General features: G+C 36.4%; 2 protein-coding genes across 12 annotated transcripts in view; both read left to right on the forward strand.

The window, feature by feature from the left end:
• arrdc1b (arrestin domain containing 1b) overlaps positions 1–7,315 on the forward strand; it is a 33,460-nt gene extending 26,145 nt beyond the window's left edge. For all 5 annotated transcript variants that reach the window (XM_079404709.1, XM_079404711.1, XM_079404713.1 and 2 more), the window contains 6 exons: positions 12–62; positions 852–1,006; positions 1,537–1,719; positions 1,871–2,047; positions 3,156–3,621; positions 4,406–7,315. In XM_079404709.1, the coding sequence (XP_079260835.1) occupies positions 12–62; positions 852–1,006; positions 1,537–1,719; positions 1,871–2,047; positions 3,156–3,621; positions 4,406–4,473 (1,100 nt within the window). In that variant the 3' untranslated portion in view covers positions 4,474–7,315. The remainder of the gene's footprint in view (positions 1–11; positions 63–851; positions 1,007–1,536; positions 1,720–1,870; positions 2,048–3,155; positions 3,622–4,405) is intronic.
• A 2,610-nt stretch (positions 7,316–9,925) lies between these two features.
• ehmt1b (euchromatic histone-lysine N-methyltransferase 1b) overlaps positions 9,926–19,103 on the forward strand; it is a 37,048-nt gene continuing 27,870 nt past the window's right edge. For 3 of the 7 annotated variants that reach the window (XM_079404463.1, XM_079404469.1, XM_079404460.1), the window contains exon 1: positions 9,926–9,973. In XM_079404463.1, the coding sequence (XP_079260589.1) occupies positions 9,953–9,973 (21 nt within the window). In that variant the 5' untranslated portion in view covers positions 9,926–9,952. Of the gene's footprint in view, positions 9,974–17,939; positions 18,055–19,103 lie in introns of those variants that run through there. The other 4 variants (XM_079404461.1, XM_079404466.1, XM_079404467.1 and 1 more) reach the window with 4 other exon arrangements.

The raw sequence follows: 19,103 nt of genomic DNA on the forward strand, positions 1-19,103 counted from the left end.
TGCAATTACAGGTACTCTGTCAGCTGGTGAGCACAGCTTTCCATTTCAGTTCGTCATTCCAGGTAATTTTCTTTAATTTTATAATTAGCATCTCAAAGCATTTAAAGCACATTTTCGTTCAGAGCAACTTAATGTTAGTCATTAAATGAGGATGTTGTGTTGTGCACGGAGAGCACTCAGGTGTGAGGTTAAACTATGCTGAGTGCCTCTGAAGCGTGATGAGAGGGTGGAAGAAGAGTTTAATTTTAACCTTGATCTAATAGCAGCTGTATAAAGTCTTTTTATTATGGAACCGCCCCTTTCTGCATTAACACATGTCCCATCATGAGCTATTAAATGGAAGGTATAGCAGCAACATTCCTGGCTGCTTAATTAGTGACCACTTGCAGCCTGAAGCTGCGCCCCTTGCTGGTAGACTGTATGAACACCTATTCAAGATAAACTCGATGCATCTGATCAATCTAGGGACTTTCCACCCCATAAAACAGTAATGCATTTTGGCATAAGACATGCAAATATGAAGACAGAGATATTTGGAGATTAAACTAGTTAATATCTGTGGGCTGTTTTGGTTGAATTTTATAGTGGTGTGCTTTTATTTATTAATTTTCCAGAGCTCCTGAGCCTTCAGATTACATTTTGCTTTTAAAACAGGTTCGGAATGACAGCACTTAGAGCTGTATTGATTCATTTTATTGATTGTGAGCGCAAACATCATCTTGTCATCATCCAATATTCTGGTCCTTGAACGATATTGTTGTTTTATCAAAGACATGATTATTTTATAAAGTAGCTTGAATAGGAAAGCTTTTGACAAATCCAAAATAACATATTCTTTATGTCTGTTGTAGCATCTGTTCCAACCTCGTTTGAAGGCCCGTTTGGGAAGATTTTGTACAAGATTAGGGCCTTTATTGACACGCCACGTTTCGCAAAGGACTACAAGACCCAGCGACCCTTTTACCTTCTCAATGTGCTTAACCTCAATGAGCTGCCAGATATAGAGGTGAGACCTGACTATGTGGAAAAAAAACGATTCTAATATATTCATAATATACATATTATATGTGACCCTGGACCACAAAACCAGTCTTAAGTGACAAAGCTAAATAAATAAATAAGCTTTCCACTGACGCATGGTTTGTTAGGATAGGACAATATTTGGCTGAGATACAACTATTTGAAGATCTGGAATCTGAGGGTGCAAAAAAATCGAAATATTCGAAAATCGCCCTTAAAGTTGTCCAAATTAAGTTCTTAGCAATGCATATTACTGATAAAAGTTAAGTTTTGATATATTTATGGTAGGAAATTTACTAAATATCTTCATGGAACATGATGTTTACTTAATATCCTAATGATTTTTGGCATAAAAGAAAAATCAAACATTTTTACCCATACCCATACATATTTTTGGCTATTGCTACAAATATACCCCAGCGACTTAAGACTGGTTTTGTGGTCCAGGGTCACATATTATATTATATTATATTATACTTGCTCTCCGATTCCTAATGTCTGCCCTTCTTTTCCCAGCAACCCAGCTCTGCTGTGACAACAAAAAAATTTAGCTACCTCCTGGTAAAAACAGGCACGCTCATGCTGAAGGCCTGCAGTGATCTAAGAGGATACACTCCTGGACAGGTTATCAAACTATCCACTGAGATCCATAACAAGTCCGGTAAAGACACCGGTTATGTGATGGCCAGCCTTATTCAGGTATGTAGAAAATAAAATATAGACTGCTGATGTTTAGTTTCATAAAAATGCCACATTTTTCCAGCATTGTGGTTGACAATAGGTGATGTACTTGTAAATGTAAATTGTCAGATAATGCTAATGATCATTACAACTGTGTATATCTGTGCAGAGAGTGTCGTATAAAACAAAGCGGCCAGTGTTTGATCTGCGGCCCATAGCAGAGGTCGAGGGTGCCGGGGTTAAGGCTGGTAAACATGCAGAGTGGAGAGAACAGATCATCGTCCCTCCTCTTCCTCAATCAGGCCTCACTGGCTGCAGTCTCATAGATATCGAGTATTTTGTCCAGGTATGGGATAGGAAACCTTAACCTTTAATCTTAACCTTAACTTTGCATGAAGTAAAAACCATCTGTCGTCATTTACTAACTAAAATGATTCATAAATGAATCATTAAGAGTCATTTTACAAACTGAATTTAACCAGTTAATTTAAAATATCACACAAAGTGAGTTGAAATAGAGAACCGAATCTGAATTATGTAAGAATCATTCCCGTTGGTGAACTAGATCAGCTAATTCATTGAAAAGATCTGACTTAATGAGTTGAATTCAAGTCAAGTGAGAATTAGGACCCTATCATACACTCGGCGCAATGCGGCTCCAGCAAGTGTTTTTTGCTACTTTCAGCCTGACGCAATTATCATTTTCACGTCCTGCGCCACGTTGTTGAAATAGCAAATGCATTTGTGCACTCGTGGGGGTGCTGGTCTGAAAACGAGGTGTGTTCAGGCACATTGTTGGCGCGTTGCTATTTTGAGGCAACTGAAATAGACTGCGCCATTGACCAACTAAAACCTGGTCTAAAGTCGATGGGGCAGTATTTTTGTTATTTAAATAGCGTGTTAGTAATATGTGCCTATAGGCAGGTCCACAACACACGTACACTCTGCTTATTACACACACAGGGACAGCACACAAACATGCCAGATATAAAAAATTAAAGGATTATAACATAAAAGATTATTATTGTGTAGGCTACATAAATTAAAAAATGCCTACATGTCATAAAGGACCAAAACAAATTCGCGAAATAATTTTTTAGATCACTTTTGTGAACAGTATTGACCAATTCATAATTTTTTTTTTAACTCAGTAAGTTCATTTCAAAAACTGATCTAGTTTGATTCACGAATGAATCATTCAGAGTAGTTGAAAGACCTGGATCAACCAGTTCATAGAAACGATTGGACTCTTCTGACTATCAAAATCCAAAAGATTGGATATTTTGACTAACCAAATCAGTCTGATTCATGAACAAATCATTCAGATCAGTTTTGTCAACAGATCAACTGATTCATTTTAATGATCCACTGCTGAAGTCTTTCAAATTAAGATTTATCTAAAAATATAGCTTAATGTCAAGGAGTGCATCTTAAAAATTGTCTCTTTCTCACAGGTTTCACTAAAATCTCCTGAGGCTGTGGTCACGCTACCCATCTACATTGGGAACATCGCTGTAAACTTGACTCCCTCCATTCCTCGCCCCATTGCTCAAGGCGCACCAATGCCTGCCATGCCAAGCCTCAGCCCTGGACCCGTAGTCCCCAGCGCTCCTCCTGTGGAGGACGACCTGGGGGGTGCGCTGGGTGCTGGAGGAGTAGACAGCGAGGAGATCCCCACCAAGAGTCATTCTCAGCAAGACCCGTCCGGTGTGCCTCTCTCCATGTCTCCCAGTGTGTTCAGTCAAGCGTCTGGTCCGGTCGCGCCGCAGCCCGCCCAGTCCTCCGACGGCTCTGCTCCTCTGTTCTGTTTGTCCACAGGGGCCACCATACCTTTCTTCACAGATGGTAATACAACGCCAGTGCCCACTTCCTGTCCCCTCATCCTGCCCCCTGAATACAGCACCTGGGAATACCCACATGGTGAGTAATCTAGTTGAGAATTAGTACCCTGCACATGTCATGTCTAGGTTGTTACCCTACAAAAAGTCTCGCAGGATTGACATGTTTTTTACTAGTTGACAGGTCAGTGTTTATTCTTTGTAAATGACAAGTGTGTGTATCTAGCTTTGTAGTTCTAAAGGCAAAACTTTAGATCTAATCAATCATATGTGTGACCCTGGACTACAAAACCAGTCTTAAGTCGCTGGGGTATATTTATAGCAATAGCCAAAAATACATTGTATGGGATAAAATTATCGATTTTTATTTTATATAAATATTGTCAAATATTGTCCTATCAAAACAAACCATACAGCTTATTTTGAAAGCTTTCAGATGATGTGTAAATCTCAATTTTGAAAAATTGACCCTTATGATTGGTTTTGTGGTCCAGGGTCACAAATGTCAACATCATCATTTACAGTAAAAAATCGGATCTGAAACATGAGTAGTTGTTGTAATCCAATCGGTTTGCCATTGTATTCCAGACGTTACTTCTGTTATTATTTAGTTTATATATAGGGTTACATTACAACCCTCTGATAATTAAGAGTGCGCAACAAGCTATAACTTGTCTTGTTGCCATGCGTAGAGTAAGAGCAAATTAAATCATTTAGACTATTCAACTCTGACCCAAAAATATCACAGTAAATGTGAATCTCTTATAAAAGAAGTTTGCCTCTGTCACAGTGTGAATGTAACTGATTATATACTCAATTTATTTAAATGTATGTTTATGAGTTTTTATTCATGTTTTTTTTTCCAGAGCCACCTCCCACATATGAGGAAAGCTGCAGCAGCAACAACTCCAGCTTCAACAGTAGCATGAGGTAGACCCATTTAGAGGGCTCGCTTCTTCATCATGCCATTCATCCGGTGCCCCCTGCTGGACGGTACAGACATTGCTGCCATGCCATAAACCTGGCCCTTCTTCTCAGTGAACCAAATCTGTTTAAAACACATAAAGGATAATTTCCTTCATTTTTAGTTAATCCCTTCAACTTACCGTTTCAACATTGGAGAAAACAACCCTGAAACTGTACAGGGAGAATGTTTCAGTGCCTAAGAAGATGTAGCACTCTTGAGCAACCCCAATATGAGACAAACACAGAGTTCTTGTGAAACGAATACCAGCATCTGTAACATTTTGAAGTGAAAGTTACACTGAGGATACTTTGTCATTCAACCAAGGCTGGCCTTATATAAAGGTCCTCACAAAACATGCTCCGTAAAATCTGAATTGATGCAGAAATATATTTCCGTCTAGCTGAAAGTCTCGTTGAGGAAATAAATACTCCTTTCCTTGTGATGATCATTATGAATCATAATGCACTCCATGCTTATGCCAGCAGGAATGGCTCGTGACGAAGATGCTGGGCCACAGAGAAAGTTATTCTGGAAAGAAAAATGTTTGATGTTGGAAGTTTTCATTTGACTATTTAAAATCCATCTCATCACCAAATGGACACTGTGTGGATACAGCTCCGGAATACCAATATAGTCAACCATCTTTGGGCATATACGTCGTTATCACTTGGCCAAATGGTAGCCAGTGTTCCTTGAATGCTTAAGGGAACAACACATTGCATATCATTTTTAAAAGAAAACTACATTCATTTTGTTTTGCAGGCTGTCGAGAGATTTTAGGATGACACTTTGGACTCCTGACTCTGTATTTTTGTATTTCTGTACCTTATTTTACACAAAACAAAACAAAATAATCAGATTTTTCATCATCATTTCACCCTAGAATGATTATTTCAAAGAACTGTCATTTTTCAGACCGTGTGTAATATCAGTGCTGGTAATATGTTAGATGTCAGAAATTTCTGATATGCATCATTTGAAATCTGATTCGAACTGTACATGTCTTTGTATGTGGTTTATGCATTGATATTTCTCATATTAGCCCACAGCGATTGGAGATTTATGATGGATTTCCGGTGAGGCCTTAGGCTGTACTTGGATTGTTGTGTACAGTCCTTTAATATGGCAAACACTTTTTCCAAAACACTTGTTCAGACCCTCGAACTGTTGAACTGAAAAATTGAAGCACAAAAGGCACTTTTATATGTTTGTGTGTCTGTGTGTGTGACTGTGTTCCTTCTCCAAAATCAAAATGATCAATTTCCATTTTAGTTCAGTGTTGTACTAAGTTTAGTATTTGATTCAGTCAGCAAAGGAAGTCAGAACTATATGATTTCGTATGAAGCAAATTTAGAAGACTAAATTATGTGATGTTCTCTATCTTTTCACTCTGTCTCTGAGTGTTTGTTTAAAATTTATATAGCAGTATGTACCATTTACAGTGCTGACAGAAAAAGCATTTGGGTCATTCAACAAAAAGGGTGTAAAAATTACTTCAACAGTGAATTGCTGATGTGCTAATATGTATATTTCATAAAATGAATTAACAAAAAATCCAGTAGCTTTATTTTAGTTTATATTCATCATGAGGATTAATTTTCTAGCCTGTGTACATTTTGATGAAAACTAAAATATAGACATAAAAGCTAGCAATTATTCTCTGTATATATATTTTTGATTTTACTGGACATAAAAAAGGATTTATTGTGCCGGGGTTATGTGTTCCCACTGTTTGCATCACATTTCTCCCTTTGAAAGAACTGAACTATTCCATAACTCACAAAAACATTGTCGTATCAACATTATAATCCTTTTAGAATACAAACACTTTCACTTTATTTTATATTTTGTTACACTTGTCAGTAGGGAAAATTGGAGTATATTGACAGTCAGATTGTAATGAATTGATTGTGGAAATTATATTTAAAAAAATTGATATTTGTGGCATGAAATGGATCAATGCAATTTATTACCAGTTAAACATTATATTGCAGACATAATACAAAAATGTACTTTTGAATGATCGTATTAGACTGCAGAAGGTACTGATTTTACAGAATGACCCATTCATATTAATTTCAACCGATTTTGACTTTCCTGATTGTATCCCAGCAGGCCACTGTGACTTCTAACAGTGCAGCTATAAAGTTAAATTGAGATTGTGTTTCTTCACTGTGAGCAGCACTCTGTTGAAATCTCAGCCATTGCACAAATGTTAAGAACATTTAAATGAAAAAAGAACATTCAAATCAAATTTTTAGCGTTCATCATCAAAATCCAGTAAAGAACCCCCTGACTTGAATGCCTGTTCTGTATTTTAAACCACATTTTGCCTTAAATGTGAATCTGATGCATCCCTGCTCCCATTGTAATTGTAAAGATAACAAGTACTTTGACATAACATCACATTGCTTTTACTGTTCTCTACATTTGCCTCTCGAGCCTCTTTGGCTTTCTGTTGGCAGCAGAAAAGGTCATAAGGAATAGTAGGTAGTTAGTTATTTTAGCACTGAAAGTAAAAGAAATTATAAATGTGCAAGTCCTCCATTTCTGAAATTGCTGACATTGCAGTATGGACTTATTCGTTGTTTATTTACATGTGCTATGTTCTGTCTTTTCCTTTTCTCCAAAGGTTCAACAGCTTTATCAAGTTTTGTTTCATCATTGTGTGGTACTTTTCTTTCCCTGGATTTACCAGCAGGTTTTGAAATAAAGTAGCACGATTGTGGATCAGTGTTCTATGTAAAGATGTGACCGAATGAAACTTGTACAGCAAATAAAGTCACTTCAATTCTCAATTTTTCACCCCAAGGTGCTGCTCATTTTAATTTCTCATTTTAAAATGACTCATGCTTATTTACTCACAACAAGTGATTAAAATATTTATTTGTTCATTCAGCAGTTCAGTGTGAAATCAGAATTGATTTGTTTACTTAAAGAAATAATTTCCCATAAAATTGAGATTTGCTGAAAATTAACACCATTCAAGATGATGATGAGTTTGTTTCTTCATCAGAACAGATTTGGAGAAATCTAGCATTACGTCACTTGCTCGCCAACGGATCCTCTGCAGTGAATGGGTGCCGTCAGAATGAGAGTCCAAACAGCTGATAAAACCACAATAATTCAGTAATCCACACGATTCTAGTCCATCAATTAATGTCTTGTGAAGTGAAAATCTGTGTGTTTAAATGAAACCATTCAATCACTGAAGTTTTATTTTTTTATGTAAACCATCGCTTCTGGCCAAAATACACGTCCATAATAACACTTCCTCCAGTGGAAAAATTCATCCCTTTTTGTCCTCTCATGTCAAAATCCACCAGCATATTTGTTAAGAACTGTTTTAGACTAATTTTTGCTGTAAACAGTGCTTGATCTGTGCATAACTTTCTCCTGATTCAGACAAGATTACTTTTTCACTAGTGAAAGCAAAATCGATAGAGCTCCTTTTTTAGCCAGAAGCAATGGTTAAAGTGTAACAGGAAGCAAGTTAAAAACATCTTAATGAATTTGTTACAAACATGCAGCTTTTCATTTCACAAGATGTTAATTGATGTGTGGATTATTGTGATGTTTTTTATCAGCTGTTTGGACTCTCATTTTGACGGCACCCATTCACTGCATAGGGTCCAATTGGGGAGCAAGTGATATAATGCTAAATTTCTTCAAATCTCCAAATAAACACTCATCTACAGGATGGCCTGAGGGTGAGTGTTTTTAGCAAATTGTAATTTTGCGGTGAATTTTTTTTAATTAATACATGTTCACAGAGATGATTGATGGACAACTGATAAAAAATAGACATGATCCTTTGCAACTTTCATTTTAAATGATAAAAAATGACAAAAATCATATTAGTAATGATTATGAAACAATTTGTTGTATCACATTGTGTCATTCTACAGTCCTAAATAAATACACCTAAATAAACATAATTCAGAATATCCTTTGATTATGTGGTTTTTAAGACGATTCTCACTCGCACACAGTTTTCTGGATGGCAGCAGAAGGAAATAGGGGGTAAAAGATCGAGGCGACCAGCTACACCTCCAGCACTGCCTGCTGCCTCTTTGCTGTTGCCATAGAAACTGATCCCAATCCATCATTATCATAGTGCCACATAAGGACATGGACACTGGTGTGTAGTCGGCATGGATGGTAGACACTCTGAAGCCTGGGAAGGAGAAGAGGGAGTGAGGAAACCAGAAAGAAATGTGTATTTATGTTGATGGGTGGTCAGAAATAAATGTCCTCTCTGCTGAAGTAAAATGCGTATGCTGGTTTTGTGATCTTGGTTAGCCTGTTGGCTGTTGTCAGAGACTCAGAGGGGTTTAAGGAGGTTTTCATCTCTGCTAGGATGGGAGGCCAGCTTCAACCCAACTGGTTTTAAAATGGCATGGTTAGAAATAGACGCGATACAAAAAAAAGAGAGGTTTTTATAGGCCCACTATCTGGCCTAAAGATAATGAGCAAAGGTTAGCCCTGTCCAATTCAAGAATGGAATTCAAATCTTTTAAATGAATCTGAATCTTTAAATGAATCGATTGATATCTGACAAAACTACCCCGCGTCCCAATGTTCATACTATCCATCCTAAATTCTATGTGATAGTAGTAATTTTCAATACTATTTAGGGCAGATAGGGTGGATAGTATGCACATTGGGACGGAGGGCTAGTGTGAACAATTACGAATTGAACTGAATCGGCCCAACTCACTACTGATTCACACATATCGGATTCGCAGTGAATCGAGAACAGATGAGTAAGCTGATATTTGATTTGAATGATGAGGAAAAACTACTTTAAAACAGAAGTTTTACAAGTGAAACCTACTGGAAATATGAGTTTAATCCACATAGGCCTATTATATTTTCAGCTTTCAATTCTGTCTAGTGAGCTGCATGTGGCTGCAGTAAATTGAACTGTGACATAATAAAACAATAAAACACTTAGTAATAAAACAGAATTTAAAAACGCAATTAACAGGAACGTTTTAATTTAGATAATGTAATATGCCACTCTGCGTGTGTTTTCTTTTTTTAAATTGGATTTAAAGATTTACAAATACAGGCAGGGAGTAAAATAAAATAAGATAAAATAATAAACAAACAAATAAATAAAATTTGACAGCTTTACGATTTAGTTTTTGGGTGTCAATGAATTTCTGAATCTGCCTCAGAAATTTGACCAAAAGCCAACTGAGGACAACTCCAAAATAACTAAAAGCTTATTTATTTATTTATTATTTTAGAAATTTCATCATTTTATTTTTGTATTAATAATGAAAAGCTTGCTTTGGCATGTAGATGGCGTAAAAATAATCATGAACCGTGTTTTTGAACCGTTTGAAAGAACCGATTCTCAGAAATGAGTCGGACTTCACTGAAAGAAAGTGAATTCGTGACGTAGGCAAAAGGGGGCGGGGTCTCGGGGTGAGGAGCCATGGCTTCAATGAAAACTGAGGTAAGAGCAGAGCAACGATTCTACGTTGTTACTTTGTTTACCTGTGTACTGATGCGGTTTTGGGCAGTTTGACTCAACGACTGATTGATAGACCGTGTGAGGCATATTAAGCAGGTGGTTGAGGGTTTGAGCGGCTATCCTGGGCAGGTTTCGTCACCGGTCTTTCAAAGAGCCCGCCTGACGGTCTGTTTCAGTGTGAAAACTCGGGGCTTTTGTGCGAGCGAGTGTGCGTGAAGCTTTGTGAAGGGAAATAATGGGGCGGCCTCCCCTTTTGCATTGCGGCTGCTGTTGCCTGGAAACCTGAATACTGTTCGCCTGTGCTCTTTGTACACGACAAGGTGATTGTTGTTATGCTGGTTCCAGGGCACTATCCGGCTTCAGATGCTGCTGCTGTGTTGCTATTGTAAATACATTGTTATATTATTGTACTTCAACCACAAATCTTTACCTTCGTAACTCAACCAAACACCCAGCGGGCTTTCCCTTTTGTTTGGGAATATTTTAATAATATTAGTAGTTTTGTAGTGTCTGTCATGCAGGAAGCTGTAGCTAAGCGCTATTGGTGCTAAAGCACTTGTCAACATGAGTGTTTTGTGGTTAAAATGAAGTTACATTGATTAACGTTACATGTGAAAGGGTTTTAGAGGCGCGTTTGTTATGTCCCAAATTAAATTTGTTATGACCCTATTTGGAATTTCTGTAATCATCCTAAAGACCCTAACATATTTTTTTTTCAACATATAGACAAAGTATTAAGAATTAATTCAAAATTATTAAATAAATTCCTATTAAAATCCTGTATACAGTCCTTTAGGATTTTTTGACAGGTGCCTCCTTGTTTAGTCATGTTCATAGGAGGAGGTATTAAGTAATGTTTTAGTCTTTTTTTGCATGGCTCAAATATTTAGTATATTGGATCAAATTGAATGCACTGCTGTTTTATTACTGACAGCCATGCTGCTTTATTACTGCAGAGTGTTAGGTGCTTGCTATATGGAGGAAATCAAACACATTACTAAGTTTATCCATAGGAGAGAACTTCCACGTGTTTACCGACAGGGGGAGCCCGGTGGTTGGGTCTTTTCAACAGTTTCAAGTGTCTCTTGTAGGAAGGACGGTATGAGGGCTAATGTACACGAAGCTGCAGGATAGTATGGGCTGTAATGCAAGCCTCTGTTGGAGAAAGGTTTTGTAGGAGACATCACGAAAATGGCCAATTGAGAAATTCTCATTGGAGTGTTCTTGTGTTGTAGTGTTCATGCCTTAATGTTTAAGTTCCAGGTAGATGCAAATACATTAGTGACTAAATCCAGCGATTGACTCAAGTTGACTTTGTTGTCTTAGAAAACTGATCTACATGGGTGTCTTTGACATGAAGTCAAGGAAGGTGGGCATGTTGAAAAATTTTCAGTGGGAAAAAAAAAAAAACTTGTTTGGCTAGGATGAAACCTGATGCGTAGGGGTGGCAATCTTTAGACACCTAACAATTTGATCCCACCTACGGAAATTTGAATGGTTGGCGGTGGGATGAACGCTTGGTTGAGCACTGCACGTTTCAAAATCGAAACCCGGTGCGGGTGTTTTTATATCACTGTATTTCTGAAGGAAACCTACTGTCTTAAGAAAATTTTGTATGTCATTTTCATTTAATCTTGCCTGTAATGTCTGATAAAGCAGCATTTGTGAGCGGAGCTCTGCTTTGTGTACAGCGTTACCGGGAAATATCGAGCTCTCCCGGTCCAACAGCGAATTAATTTGCATATATATATATATATATATATATATATATATGCCTTGGTGTTGTGTGAACACCAAGCATGAGAGCATATTCTAGTACACCCCCAAAACAAAATCAAGACTTTGTAAAAGAGCATAATAGGACTCCTTTAAGGATAAGCCAAAAACATGGTTTGGAAAATGGATTCATGATGTACTCGCTTATTATATTAATTTTGTAAATTTTAAACACAAAAAAGTTACGGACTGTAGCTTTAAGTAAACAAACAGTTGAGAAAGAAATTGGATGTGTATCAATTCAATGAATGTGTGCTTTATAATGTACTTGCTTCTGTCTATGTCATTAATGTTAATCAAACAAGAAATGACAACGAGAAAATAATTAGCTGTTCTCGATCAAATAACAATTGTAGCTTTAACAAAGATTAATTATTTACTTTACACAGTGCAGACTATGCAGTGTTATTTTGCATATGATTTCTGTACCTGAATGCTATTGTTAGACCAACCTGAAAAATTAAACCTGTTTATTTTAATTGTATATTTGTTGTATTGTATTTATTTGTTTTATTGCTTGTAATTTGTTTATTTGTTTTTGTTTATTTATTTTAGTGTTGCAAGGCTAGTAAAAATTTTGGCAAGTAAAAAGTATTTTTAAATTCTTTTTAATTTTCTGTGCAGATGTGCTCCCCCAAAATCATCCCACTAACTGTGGAATGATTAATTCTTTTCAAATAAATCTATTCAGGTTATCAGGTGATAATTCCTGTATTTCTTAATATCATAATGTTGATCAAAAACAATATGCTTTGGTGAATCATATGCAATGAAAAAATCTGCTGCAAAACTGACTAGTGGGACGCTGCATGGCGTTAGGCAGCTAAAAAAAGAAGGGCGGTTTTCAGAGAAAGTTGCAAAGAGGATGTATGTCTTTGGTTTAAATGGGACAGTTTGTCCATAATTAAATTTCTTTAGCCACTTATTGAAAAAGCTAACATTCAGTCATGTTTACTTGGATAAAAGCCTTGTTTTAGTGATGATTGAGACTGAAGTTGAACTCTTTGGCCTGAATGGAATGTGCTATGTTAGTATGTTTGGTGCAAACTAGTTAGTTTGATTACCAGCACTGTTAATCTTGTTGTGGTCAGGAAACACCCATGTGGCAACCACAATCTGTGTGTTTTGTATTTGATGTTTAGCAATGGATAAATCTAAAACAGATGCTACAACAATAACAGTAACTCATTTAAATGATTGCGAGTCCGTTTGGAGTGAGTAGGAGCTCACTGGTCATGGCCACGGCCATAAGATCCCGCCCAACCAACTGCCAGTGCAGTGGTGATATCAGACATGCTGTCTGAGTGTCAGCAGGGTCATTAACTTAACAGGAAGTTACTGCGGCTGTTAACTTTCAGGTTGAGAGACGTGGTCTTGCACACCAACCGTCTCATTTTTTTTTGACTGTTTAAATAAAACATACAACTAAAAATCAAGAAACAATTTTAATTCGTGAAACAAATTTATCAAATTGTATGCTCTGCATAATTTTTTTTTCTGCGTAAAAAAAGGAAAAGACTTAATTTTTTAGGTAATTGTAATTAATAAATATATATTTAGTTGGTAGATGCTATAACTACATTGACCCCACAAAGCATAGTTTTTCGTTGATGGCCAACATTATTTTTGTATTGTGGCAAATAATTTATAGGCCTAATATTGTAAATGTTTTACTTGTAGATGCCTTTAAATAGCATAAAATACTATTTTGTTTTTCCTTTATATTTTAAAATGTGCTTTTTTCTTTTATACTGTAGAATCTGTACATTATTTACAGTATATTCGTAAATGTGGAAAGATATGTAATAATATCTGCGGCACAAATAGTGTCACAAAACAGAACTTTAAAAATAAAAAGGATTTCCTTTTGTTTTCGTGTCTCTTTAAATGCAAATGAGCTGCTGCTCCCTGCCCCCTTTTCTAGAATAGGGCTGTGCCTTTACAGCTCATACCTCAAATACACAGCTAAAAACCATCTGCTTGGTTTTGATTATCATGTCTATCTCGCTGAAATCATGCATTTTAAACCACATTAGTTTAAACTTCTGAACACATCTGAAGCACGCGCACAGAGAGCGTCTGTCATATGCCATGTGAGTAATAAACTAAGTTCTCTTTCACATCTTATTGCGCTTAAACTGTCAAATACACACAAGTTTATGTTAAAAACACATATGAGTTCAAAAACAGTCAGTTATGTCTGTGGAAGTAAACAGCTGGGAAAGAAATGGCATGTTTATATTAGATCTGTGTGGCATCAGCGTAATATAAAGTAAATTAATCAATAAATCCACTTTCTTGTCTCCTGAGGCTGGGACTCTAAGTAGTGTTCTGTGCTTGTCAGTGCAGACAAAGACAGAACAGTTAGCATGCTTTGCTCGAACTTTCGCCATGGCGTTAGAATGGGTACACCGTTGTTGCATGCGAAAACACAATGGCGGCGCCGTGGGTGGTAGTATAATAGTAGTATAATAAAACACACTTTCTACTTCACAGAGGGAGCAAAATCTGAGCAGCTCATTTTTTCACAAGCTTGCAGAGAAAGGCTTATTAAAAAAATTATTGGGTTGTTCTTTTTCACGTTTTCTGGGTTGGCAGATGCACCGGGGGACCTGATTATAGCACTTTAAAAGGGAAAAAGTAGGATTTTCATGATATGTCACTTTTAACAATTTATTTGTCTTTTTAAAGGGATAGTTCACCCAAAAATGAAAATTAAGCTATATCATTAATTACTCACCCTCTTGTCGTTCCAAACCTGTAAGACCTTCGTTCATCTTCATAACACAAATTAAGATATTTCTGATGAAATCTGAAAGTTTTCTGACCCTCCATAGACAGCAAGGGTCCTACAATGATCAAGGCACAGAAACATAGTAAGGGCATCATTAAAATAATTCATGTGACATCAGTGGTCCAACCGTAATTTTATGAAGCTACGAGAATTCTTTTTGTGTGAACAGAAAGCTAAAATAACTTTATTTAATAATTTTTCTCCTCCACGTCACCCTAGGGCACCATTTTGTAAAGTATCAGGATGCATGCGCATGCTCTCCTCTAAATGTAATAATAATTCATTTTCATTTTTGGGTGAACTATCCCTTTAAATGAGATCAAATGAAATTTAAACAATTCCATTAATTAATTAATTTCTCTGCGCTACAGAGATTTGTATTAAAACATGGATGCAAAATTGTGTGATATTTTAATTAACTGTGCTGGTATTATTATTTTGAGAAGCACTTACTACTGTAAGATAGTAATATACTTCTGTCATAATTTCTTCAAGGTAAACCAAGCTTTTATTTTGGTGGTTTGAAACTTGCGACTGAAAATCTGCTGAAAAATTGGCTAGTGGAACTGTGGCCTTAGATAACCATTTATTGCAACAAAATGCAAAATACAGACAATAGTTAGATCGGGCTGTCCTTCCAAATTAGCAACCAAATAATGTATGTCTTTGGTTTTAATGGGATGGTTTTTCATACTACATTTCATAGTTTCATGCTTTTGGCTAAATAGAATTAATTTGCGTTTTTGAAAAGTTTCACGTACAAAACAATCTCCTTTCAAACCAATTCAACTAAAACGTTGTATTATGCATGCCAGGCCAGTAGATGTCATTTTGTAAAGAAATTGCGCATGCCTATAGACTGATCAGGTAATACGCATGCGCATGACTTCACCATTTTCACAAATACTTGTTTTTGCTGTTTAAATTTAGACGATAACGGTATCGAATTCTAATAATGTACGCTTTGAAACCCGTTTTCAAAAGCATTTGTTTTTAGGCCCCAAAATATCTTTATCGCGTAAGAAAACAAAACGCATACATTTAATTTTTAGTTGAAAACTGTGTTTTTTAAGCGCCCCCTAATAAGGTTGCACAATTAATCGAAAATTAATCGATTCGGAACCTCTAACCGACGTAATTTTCCCATGTCGGTTATTTAGTTTTTTTAATACTATTAATACTTTCCCCTTAAAAAAAACATACTACCTCGTGTATAGTTGGTGCTATATGACTATTGCGCTCGCATCTTTTGCAGTGTCTCACACATGAGTGCCACATTAAAATGTAAACTTTTACACGCAGAGTCGCTCATCAATGCAAGTTCTAATACAGTGGAGCAATCAGAAGGCCCTGGAGGTGGGGCAAGTGTTGCGAGCTTTGGTTGGTATGGTAACTTTTGTATGCGACGGCAACATGACAGAGTAGGCATTCTGTTTTTTTTCTTTTTTTTTTTTTTGCATTTCAACAACATCTTTACAGAACAAAATAGGCTAACATAAACACACCTATAAGTTCTCACAGACTGAGACATTCATATTACTCAAATTATAACAGAGAAACCGCCATACAAGAAATGATTCAAAAATAACAAAATAAAATAAAATACAATCATCCATAAACAATATAGGGGATTAAACTAAATCACACTTACTAAACATATCAAATAATTTCTTGGCCTTATCACTTCTCATACAGAGTAGGCATTCTGCACTTCACGGTTTTTTTAAACATTCCTGAGCACTGCGTCTCGCGGATTTAGATGCAAAGACGTGTTCTGTGTATTAAGAATCTAGAGTAAATACTTGCGCATATAGCGTGACAGGACAAGATCACTGAGATGATGCCCTGCTCTTTCTCTTAATCAGATGCAAGTTATTATTTTCTACTTTTCACATGACAATATTTAAAATGAATTTGTTTGGAAGGGATGCTGGTTATTTTCTACTTTTGACATGGCAATATTAATTTATTTTGTTTGCAAAATATAAAAGCTATTTTCTGTGTGTTTTTTTTAAGAAACTTGCTTTTACAATAAAACGGAAATGTGAATTTTTCTTAAGACGTCGTCATTTCAAGCAAGCTTTGAATTTATTGTTCGAAATATTGAAACAGATAAATAGTTTGTTTCCTTCGATTATTTTAAAATCACAAAGAAGAGAAATGTACAAAAAAAAAAATCCCACCTTTAGTTGAGTGTATTTACGGTAAAAACCTGTAATGAACTACGAAGGCAAAAAAAAAAAAAAAAACATCATTCAATAATCTTAATCGAGGTTTTGATTTTGGGTCATATCGCCCAACCCTACTCCCTAATATTCACACACTCAGTCTGTAGCACTACTTTTGATTTATTCATCCAAATATTGCCAAATTCCACGACATTCCATGTTATACAGTAAATTCCATTTTAATAACTGGATTCCATGATTCTGTTCACATTTCCAACATTACAGAAATCATAGGGCCCTACTACTCTAGCTTTATTTTTGTTGGTCATGAATGTAGCTTATCCACATTGTGTGCAAGAAATAGACACCGCGCAGTCAAAGTGTGTTGTCAGAGAGGAGCTCTTTTTTTTGGTTAATTTTTTTGGCCTCAAAAAATTATCAATTATTTATTTATTTTGTTGTTTTATGGTTTGCTTATAGTTAAGACTTCATGTTTTATTTTGTAGATCTACTCAAGTCACTTGCTTTTGGGAAATAAAAAGGAACTACATTAGACAATGGTCTCAACCTCAGTTTCCCTGCTGGAAAACATATCTAGTCTAACTGATTATTTTGAGTGTTTTTCATATACAGTTGATCATAATTAATCATTTCCAGATAGTGTGCATTTTAATGATCTCTAATTTACAAGTCCTGTTGACATGAAAATTTCAAAGCAGCTGGATAAAAATGTTAGATGCGTGAAACCAATTTTAATAGACAAATGATTCAGACAGTTTCCTTTTGCATTTTTAAAACATTGTTTCAGTTTGGATCAAGGATGTGATTTGCTTAAATCCAAACCACATGGCTTGAAATTGCCCTTTTGTTTTATTGCAGGAAACAAAGTTTGATGCTTAATAATTAGTTTATTATGTGTAAATGCACAGGTTTGACACTTCAAAACCCAATGAAACATTGATAAATATGCGTATTCAAAAATGTGCTGTTAATGTATTGCTTCTCTTCGCAATATTACAAGGGTATTAGATTGAGCAACAGTAACAGCGTTAAACACACCAAAGAGCCCATTGATTGTAGCTAGAGCCCGTTCCATGAAATGGCTGCAGTGTTGTTTTTTTCTGCTCTTCCTTCTTCGTGAAGAACAGTAGAGCTCCATCTGAGCATGCTCAGTGTGGGCCATGTCAGAGCTTTTTACAGAGAGCTGGTCATGTGACCTGTGCTCAGGGACGGTGCATGTGTGGGAAGATAGCTAGTCGTTTGGAGAGTGTAAATTTGTTTCCTCCTCCCCCATGAATGAAGACCACTGCTTAAGGCAGGTAAAGGTATGTTGCTGGATGGTTTGACCTCTGATGAAGTAGGATTATTTCCATCTCCATTTTTGCTTTTGTGGTCAAAGGAACAAGTATTTCCAGATAGCTGCTCCCAACTGGTTTGCTGTAGGTTTTTTAAAAGAAATAGACTCGGTGCTCCAAAAATCCACTGTTTTACTGCTTGGAAATGAGTTTTTCTTCTTCTTTTGGATTTCATTTGATTCATCTGTGATGAACTGATTAAGCTCACATTCCAGGATCTGAAGAGCGGGCCTGCTTGAAGTTGAACAGGAACTTGTAGCAATCTCAGTTTTGCAAGACTTGGTCCTGTGCTCATCCCAAATCTGACGTCCGAATGTTTTCCTTGGAAGGATTTTTTGTGGTGTAGCTGTACCCCATAACCCTATTTAATTGGCCTCTTCATCAGCTTTGACGTTTTTAAAAGAATAACCACACATTTTCTTAATCTGTTTACAGGATAGATTTATTTCATCACTCATTCAAGTCATGCAGTACAATGCAGTACAAGTTCCTGTCAAATCTTAGACAAGAACATTATTGGCATTATTAGATGGTTTACTACAACGTTTTTGAATTTGTCTTCGATGGCAGAAAAGAAGAACTTGCAAATGGGATAAACTTGAGCAGCCAAGCAAATCGAGCCGATTATGCAGGCAATCCTTGATGCTTTTCCTGATACCCGAGTGCTGACATCGGCCGCCTATAATCAGCAGTGCAAAACATAGACCGGTGCTATACTCTTGCTGGCAATGAGCTTGGTTTTGCTGGCTGGTCCTGTTGTAGATTCCTTTCAGGTGAATACTAGGATCCCTCTGCATTTGTAAAAAGCTTGTTTGCATGCCTGGAGCCATGCATGCCATGTTTTATATTGCTATTTCTTTTGTGATAGAAAATGCTGTAGATTCAAGAGAAATGCAAAGAAATGATAGGCCATCAAAACGAGTCGTGAATAGCCACACTGTCGCTCTTTTTTCTTTTTGTTTGTAACTCTCCCTCCTTCCCTCTCATTGTTTTCCTCCACTGTGCTGTAGAAAACCAGG

Source organism: Barbus barbus, assembly GCF_936440315.1.
Source record: "Barbus barbus genome assembly, chromosome: 43".
In the NCBI taxonomy this organism is placed as follows: domain Eukaryota; kingdom Metazoa; phylum Chordata; class Actinopteri; order Cypriniformes; family Cyprinidae; genus Barbus; species Barbus barbus.